Genomic DNA, 9,084 nt, shown 5'->3' with positions numbered 1-9,084 from the left:
GCCCATTCCTCCATGCAGATCTCCTCTAGAGCAGTGATGTTTTGGGGCTTTCGTTTGGTAACACGGACTTTCAACTCAGTCCTCACCCTGCGTCAAAATGATAACAAGAACGGTGAGCAAAAATCCCAGAACCACACGGGGAGACCTAGTGAATGACCTACAGAGAGCTGGGACCACAGTAACAAAGGCTAGTATCAGTAACACAATGCGCCGCCAGGGACTCAAATCCTGCACTGCCAGAGGTGTCCCCTGCTGAAGAAAGTACACGTCCAGGCCTTAACACATTCTCCCAGTCCTCTCCGGGATCATCCAAATGCTCGCTAGCGAACCGCAGACGGGCCCGGACGTGTACTTTCTTCAGCAGGGGGGCACGTCTGGCAGTGCAGGATTTGAGTCCCTGGCGGCGCATTGTGTTACTAATAGTAGCCTTTGTTATTGTGGTCCCAGCTCTCTGTGTCATTCACTAGGTCCCCCCGTGTGGTTCTGGCATTTTTGCTAACCGTTCTTATCATTTTGACGCCACGGGGTGAGGAGGGAGTTGAAAGTCCGTGTTGCCCAACAACAGCCCCAAAACATCACTGCTCTAGAGAAGATCTGCATGGAGGAATGGGCCAAAATACCAACAATATTGTGTGAAAGCTTGTGAAGAGTTACAGAAAACATTTGGCCTCCGTTATTGCCAACAAAGGGTACATAACAAAGTATTGAGATGAACTTTTGGTATTGACCAAATACTTATTTGCCACCATGATTTGCAAATAAATTCTTTAAAAATCAAACAATGTGATTTTCTGTTTTTTTTTTTTTTTTTTTTTACCACATTCTGTCTCTCATGGTTAAGGTTTACCCATGTTGACAATTACAGGCCTCTCTAATATTTTCAAGTGGGAGAACTTGCACAATCAGTGGTTGACTAAATACTTATTTGCCCCACTGTATAAGCACATATACATTATTCTTTTTTAGAGTAATGAAAAATCATGATGAATTATTTCATTAATACTGTTTCATGGCTTAGTAATAATAGTTTTAATTTTCCAAGTGTTGATGAAATGTGCTTTTTTAAAAATAAAAAAAAATATTTTGGAGCCAAATATGTACATATTTTGAAACTTGTGAATGTAGGCACGTTGCTACCACAGACTGCTGTCCTCTCATTTGACACCGCCTGTCGGTTTTTCTCCTTTTCAAAGATTGTTGCTGATATTGCCTATTGGAACTTTTATCCTAGCCTCCGCTTTTCTCTCTACCCGCGATAAAAAAAAAGAACGTGGACTCAAACACCACCGCAACTGCCAAACCGCTAGAGCTAGCTAGCAAGGAGCTGGGCTAACTAGCTCTTAAACAACGTAAAAATGGCTCCACTGACCTCGCCTGGCTGTGATAGTTGCCATCGACTCTGCCAAAAGATTACAGAGTTGGAGGGAAGAATCTCCTTGCTCCACCTTCTGAGGGAAGACGAGCAACTTCTTGATTCGATGGTCGTCGCTCTAGGCCCCGCAAAAAATTCATCGCTTACTGCAGAACTCGACTCAACTGTTCCAATCACCTCACCGAAAAGTCCGTCCACTGCAGCAGCTGCTCACTGGTCCCACCTTGGCGCAAAGCCCAAAACACTGGCCAGCTTCACTCCTGCTTCCGGATACAGGCGAAACGAATCGGAACATACTCACCATAAAAATACACCTCCACCTCGTCATAAAAGTACTCCGCTACCCACCGCAATCACACTATATAGTAGATTCTCGATTCTCTACGAGGATAACGGCGCTGCGTTTCAAAATGGCTGCCCGCCCCCTACGTCAAAGCCGAAGCTACCCACTCATCCTCCCTCCCAGAAACACCTGAGAACACCTCCGCTTCGCCTCTCTACAACACCCCCCTGCCTACAGTCGACGGCAGGGAAGCCTATCCACGTCACGGAACCCCCCCCCCCCTCCCACCACCACGTCTTCTCCTCACAACGCCAACTCAGCCGCCTCCAAAATGACCCACGTGCAATCTCCCCCTCGTCCCCTTTCCCCCCCGAACACCTTAATAGTGGGAGATTCAATAATCCGAAATGTACGGTTTTACAATTCAATCACGAAACGTTATCCTGGCGCCACAGTCCCTGAACTACTAAATAAACTCCCGCCACTGTTATGCTCTCTCCCATCCACTGTCAACAGGATTGTTGTTCACATTGGCTCAAATGATACTTCCCACAAAAATTCAGAAGTGACAAAACAACACTTTTTAGCCCTTTTTGACTTTTTAACTAACTGTGGGAAACTCGTTTTTATCTCTGGCCCGATTCCTACCATGTCACGTGGTGTAGAGCGCTTCAGCAGAATTCTCAGTCTTCACACCTGGCTCCAGTCAACCTGTATCAGCCGCAATATTAACTTCATAGATAACTTCAATCTCTTCTGGAACCGCACTTCCCTCTTCAATCGGGATCGTATCCACCCAAATAGGATGGGATCGGAAATGCTCACAGGAAATCTCCATTACGCTATCCAAACATCCACACGTGTTCTCACAGCATGACTGTTAAACTCCTGCGACCCCTCCCATCACATAAATCCGATGACATCACAGTACCGGTTTCCGTCCATCAGCGCCCCTGTTTGGCCCCCTCTGTCGCTACAATCTCTACCTTAAATCAAATTAAAACCGTCATCACCCACAGGCGGCGCCATGTAGTCAAATCAAGACAGATCAATTCAGCCAACCTCTGTCCAATTCCCATATCACCACTACCCCTTATAAAACAAAACATTCTGAAATTGGCGTTATTGAACTCCCGATCATTCAATAACAAAACAATGATTCTCAATGAATTCATAACAGATAGGAACCTAGACTTCCTCTGCCTTACTGAAACATGGCAAAAACCGTTATAATATCTTTCTCTGAATCAAATCACTCCCACTGGATTCACATACTTGGACAAACCCCGCTCTGTTGGCCGAGGTGGAGGCATTGCTGTCATATACCGGAAGACTATCAAGACAACTGCCATCTCTATTCCATCCGTCCCCTCATTTGAACACCTGATCTTCAAACTCTCCGGCCCTAGTCCCCTGGTTGCTGCTACTATTTACCGTCCCCCCAAACCACACCCCTCCTTTATCTCTGACCTTACTGATCTACTAACCCAGTTGTTTGCCATCTCTCCCTCAATTCTTCTCCTCGGTGATTTTAATCTGCACATTGGCAGCACTAACAATAAACTGGCCACTGAATTTCTTGATCTGCTACAATGCCTGAATTTCACTCAGCATATTAATTTCCCCACACACAGTCATGGTCACATACTCGATTTAGTCTGCTCCACTAATCTTAATATCCAGCAGTTAAACAGCTATAACCTTCACATCTCTGATCACTTAGCTATCACTATGGACATAGACACTCCTATTCCCATTACCAAACAAAACCGCACGATAATTTTTAGGAATCTTAAATCCATCTCTCCCACAGCTTTAACAGCCTCATTCACCAACTATCTATCCACCTCGCCCCCCCCCCCCCCCCCCCGTCAACTAATGACCCCACTATCCTGGTAAAATACTATGACACCATACTCTCTTCCTGCTTAAATCAGCTTGCCCCCCTTAAAACAAAAACAGTCTCCTTTACTCACTCTGCCCCTTGGTATACACCCACTCTCCGCCTGATGAAGACCAGGAAAAGACAACTCGAAAGACTCCATAAGAAAACCGGCTTAACAGTTCATCTACTAGCATACAAAGACCACTTACTGCAATACAAAGAAGCGATCAACACTGCCCGAACCACCCACTATGCCAACATTATTCGTTCTGCCTCCAACAATTCTAAGGCTCTCTTTTCCACCATCAACTCATTGTTCAAACCGCATGACAACACCTCTACTTCATTCACTCCTGAAAAGTGTTTATTATTTCTCTCATCTTTCCAAACAAAAATAGACAACATTTACAGTAACCTAAACACCTCCAGGATCCAGTCTACTGCTCCACCTTCCCCTCCATCTTTTTTAACATCTGCCTCTACGCCCACAACTATCCAGGAACTCACTGAGCTTTCTCCAATAACATCCACTCAACTTGCAACCATTATGTCTGGAATGAAAACTGCCACCTGCACCCTAGATCCCATTCCCTCTGTTCTAATAAAAGACTGTCTTCCCGTCATCTCCTCACTTATTACTGATATTATTAACACCTCCCTACGCTCTGGCTCTGTCCCCAAACTTCTCAAACTGGCTGCCATCACGCCGATCATAAAGAAAACTGGTTTAGACCCCGACATCCCGACCAACTACCGGCCCATTTCAAATCTGCCTTTTCTATCAAAAATACTGGAAAGGGCAGTTGCGTCACAACTCCGAACCCACCTTACCGACAATAAGCTATTTGAACTTTTCCAATCTGGCTTCCGCTCACAACATAGCACCGAAACAGCACTTCTCAAAGTAACCAACGACATCCTCCTCTCCTCGGACTCCGGAAAACTCACCATCCTCATCCTCCTGGACCTCACTGCTGCTTTTGACACAATCAACCACACCATCCTGCTCTCCCGACTAGAATCACTACATATCACTGGCACTGCACTTTCCTGGTTCCACTCCTACCTCACTGGCCGACAACAATTCATCAGCATTAACAACTGCATGTCCCCTGCTGTGTCCCTACCACAAGGTGTCCCCCAAGGTTCCGTTCTTGGCCCCCTCCTCTTCATTCTTTACATCCTCCCCCTTGGTCAGATCATCCGTAAATTTGGACTGCAATTTCACTGCTACGCCGATGACATCCAAATATACATCTCCACTAAAACCATCTCACACAGTACCAAAACTACACTTCACAACTGCCTCAACGAAATCAAATCCTGGATGCAACTTAACTACCTTCAACACAACAGCAACAAATCTGACATAATCATCATAGACCCTACAGCTCACATCAAAAACAGTCAATTCTCCCTTACCATCGACAACTGCACCCTCCCTCTCTCAACACACTCCCGCAACTTAGGTATCATTTTCGACAATAAACTAAGATTCGATCAGCACATCAACCACATCACCAGAACCGCCTTCTTCCACCTTAAGAACATAGCCCGCCTCCGCCCCTCCCTCACCTACTCTGCTGCAGAAACCCTCATACATGCATTCGTCACCTCCAGACTCGATTATTGTAACAGCATTCTTTTCGGATCTCCAGCCAAACTCCTCAATAAACTACAATATATCCAGAACTCCGCTGCACGCCTTCTCACCCGTACCCCCTACAGGAATCACATTACCCCCGTCCTTCACAAACTGCACTGGCTTCCCATCTCACACAGGATAAATTTCAAAATCATCCTTCTCACATACAAAGCACTCAATAACTTGGCTCCTCCTTACCTCACGCACCTTCTCTGTCCCCACACCCCCTCCCGTCACCTCCGCTCATCTAATGGAAACATTCTCGCACTGCCCCCACAAATAACACACCGTACTTGGGGGGACAGAGCCTTCTCCATTGCTGCCCCCTCACCTTGGAACGCACTCCCTAAAACCATCCGCACCTGTTCTGATCTTCCCACATTCAAAAAATTGTTAAAAACTCACCTTTTTAAACTAGCTTTTAATGTGTAATTCTTTCCTCTATTGTTCTGTACTGCTCACGTTGTGTGAGCTTTATTTTTTTTTTTCCCTCAACTGTAAAGCGCCTTTGAGCACCGGTAAAAGCGCTCTATAAATAAAATGTATTATTATTATTATTATTAGACATATAGGCCTATCATTTATAACAATATTGTGGTGTGTTGAAAAAAACTGATTAACGTATAATAGTGCATCATTATTACTATCAAAATGATTGATTAATGCACCACCATAACACACACTTTCACTTTTTTGGTTTGTCAAAAATTTCCAACCATTAGAGTTTGCAGGTGTACCTAATGGAGTGTCCGATGACCAACAAGATTACAGGTAGATACTGTGTTAAAATAATGTCCTCACATGATTGCACGTGCACGTTTGTACTTAAACAGATTACCCATTATTGGATTACATGTTCCGCTAGTTGGAAGGACACTTGAAACAGGCGAAGACGAGAGGACAACTGAAGTGTAGAGGTAAGGAGGCTCACTTTTACCTGTATTGTAGATTTTATTCAATAATTCGCTGCCATTGACGGTGATAGATGTCTGATCCATTTGAATTTGTTGTCCTCAATGGCTCTGAAAGATTTAGTTAAATTAATTGAAACCAACGGCGTACTGTAGTTTTGGGCTCAACATTGGTAGGGACTATATGGCATAACGTGCGTGTACAGTTTTTGATGGGGGAGGGACATTCATAATTACCAATGTAAAATAAATCTGTATTGACTTATACTAACTTTTAAGTGTATTGGTTCAGCCTACACCGTTCAATTCAAACCTTTGTTTATAAAATTACTATAGAAACATTTTGAAAACTTCCAGAAAAAAAGTCTGGATTTTTTTTAGCAAATTTAAATTGCATTATTTGAACATAACTTGAATTATATTAACATACACAATAAGCACAAGATTGTTTATAATCTCTTAACTATCCAGGAATGCAAAAAAAAAAAAAAATAAATAAAAATAAATAAACATTTGTCTTAAAACCACTCAACAATGTCTAAATAAAGAAACAAACAAACAAAACAAAAAAAACTTCTTTGTCTGGGAATAACAAAAATGGGTAACACTTTACAATAAGGGTCCCTTAATTAACATTAGTTAATGCATTTTTAAACAGTAACTAATGTTTAAGTAACATTACAATAATTCATATAATCCCTTCTTTCACATTTATTAATATATTACAGTAACATTAGTTAATGCATTTGTTAATGCGTAACCAGACAGTAACCAATAGTTTGGTAGAATTAAAAAAAAAAAAAAAAAAAAAGAAAAGAAAAAAAAATAAATATATATATATATATATACAGTGCCTTGCAAAAGTATTCGGCCCCCTTGAATCTTGCAACCTTTCGCCACATTTCAGGCTTCAAACATAAAGATATGAAATTTAATTTTTTTGTCAAGAATCAACAACAAGTGGGACACAATCGTGAAGTGGAACAACATTTATTGGATAATTTGAACTTTTTTAACAAATAAAAAACTGAAAAGTGGGGCGTGCAATATTATTCGGCCCCTTTACTTTCAGTGCAGCAAACTCACTCCAGAAGTTCAGTGAGGATCTCTGAATGATCCAATGTTGTCCTAAATGACCGATGATGATAAATAGAATCCAAATGTGTGTAATCAAGTCTCCGTATAAATGCACCTGCTCTGTGATAGTCTCAGGGTTCTGTTTAAAGTGCAGAGAGCATTATGAAAACCAAGGAACACACCAGGCAGGTCCGAGATACTGTTGTGGAGAAGTTTAAAGCCGTATTTGGATACAAAAAGATTTCCCAAGCTTTAAACATCTCAAGAAGCACTGTGCAAGCCATCATATTGAAATGGAAGGAGCATCAGACCACTGCAAATCCACCAAGACCCGGCCGTCCTTCCAAACTTTCTTCTCAAACAAGGAGAAAACTGATCAGAGATGCAGCCAAGAGGCCCATGATCACTCTGGATGAACTGCAGAGATCTACAGCTGAGGTGGGAGAGTCTGTCCATAGGACAACAATCAGTCGTACACTGCACAAATCTGGCCTTTATGGAAGAGTGGCAAGAAGAAAGCCATTTCTCAAAGATATCCATAAAAAGTCTCGTTTAAAGTGTGCCACAAGCCACCTGGGAGACACACCAAACATGTGGAAGAAGGTGCTCTGGTCAGATGAAACCAAAATTGAACTTTTTGGCCACAATGCAAAACGATATGTTTGGCGTAAAAGCAACACAGCTCATCACCCTGAACACACCATCCCCACTGTCAAACATGGTGGTGGCAGCATCATGGTTTGGGCCTGCTTTTCTTCAGCAGGGACAGGGAAGATGGTTAAAATTGACGGGAAGATGGATGCAGCCAAATACAGGAACATTCTGGAAGAAAACCTGTTGTTATCTGCACAAGACCTGAGACTGGGACGGAGATTTATCTTCCAACAGGACAATGATCCAAAACATAAAGCCAAATCTACAATGGAATGGTTCAAAAATAAACATATCCAGGTGTTAGAATGGCCAAGTCAAAGTCCAGACCTGAATCCAATGGAGAATCTGTGGAAAGAGCTGAAGACTGCTGTTCACAAACACTCTCCATCCAACCTCACTGAGCTCGAGCTGTTTTGCAAGGAAGAATGGGCAAGAATGTCAGTCTCTCGATGTGCAAAACTGATAGAAACATACCCCAAGGCGGCCGCGAGCTACATTCACTAACAGACTAGCATTGTACTTCGACATATTTACGTGGAATAAATGCTTACTGCAGTTTTTTTTTTTAGCTTCTAACTAAGGATCGAGACTGTTTTACATCCATATCTATAAGGAATTCAGGGATTTGAGCATTTATTTACATGAATTTTCAACGAAAAAAAGCTCTGTTTACATCAGGCGGCAGCTAGCTACATTCACTAACAGACTAGCACTGTACTTCGACATATTTACTGTACGTAAATTAAATGCTAACTGCCCTTTTTTTTTTTTTTTTTTTTTAGCTTTTAACGAAGAATCGAGACTGTTTTATGTCCATAACTATAAAGACTTCGGGGATTTAAGCATTTGTTCACAAGAATTATCACCGGAAAAGCTCCGTTTACATCAGGCGACCGCTAGCTACATTCACTAATCGACTAGCATTGTACTCCGACATATTTACTGTACGTAAAATAAATGCTAACTGCCCTTTTTTTTTTTTTTTTTTTTTTAGCTTTTAACGAAGAATCGAGACTGTATTATGTCCATATCTATAAAGACTTCGGGGATTTAAGCATTTATTCACAAGAATTATCACCGGAAAAGCTCTGTTTACATAAGGCGGCCGCTAGCTACATTCACTAACAGACTAGCATTGTACTCCGACATTTTACTGTACGTAAAATAAATGCTAACTGCCCTTTTTTTTTTTTTTTTTTTTTTTTTTTTTTTTTTTAGCTTTTAGCCAAGAATCGAGACTGTTTTATGTCCATATCT

The 9,084-nt window shown here is 42.1% G+C and overlaps 2 protein-coding genes across 7 annotated transcripts in view; one reads left to right on the top strand and one right to left on the bottom strand.

Moving 5' to 3' along the window:
* The window catches only part of LOC130915337 (olfactory receptor 6N2-like), a 42,018-nt gene extending 40,110 nt beyond the window's left edge, over window positions 1-1,908 (bottom strand). The window contains exon 1 of the mRNA XM_057835297.1: window positions 1,370-1,908. Coding sequence (XP_057691280.1) covers window positions 1,370-1,394 — 25 coding nt within the window. The 5' untranslated portion in view covers window positions 1,395-1,908. The remainder of the gene's footprint in view (window positions 1-1,369) is intronic.
* irgq2 (immunity-related GTPase family, q2) overlaps window positions 1-9,084 on the top strand; it is a 71,570-nt gene that overhangs the window by 24,858 nt on the left and 37,628 nt on the right. For 5 of the 6 annotated variants that reach the window (XR_009062900.1, XR_009062896.1, XR_009062897.1 and 2 more), the window contains exon 1: window positions 537-6,102. The gene's annotated coding sequence lies outside the window, so the exon portion shown is untranslated. Of the gene's footprint in view, window positions 1-536; window positions 6,103-9,084 lie in introns of those variants that run through there. The other variant, XM_057833470.1, reaches the window with a different exon arrangement.

This window comes from Corythoichthys intestinalis, chromosome 4, assembly GCF_030265065.1.
Source record: "Corythoichthys intestinalis isolate RoL2023-P3 chromosome 4, ASM3026506v1, whole genome shotgun sequence".
NCBI lineage: Eukaryota > Metazoa > Chordata > Actinopteri > Syngnathiformes > Syngnathidae > Corythoichthys > Corythoichthys intestinalis.
This window is presented reverse-complemented; position numbering and strand designations above follow the sequence as displayed.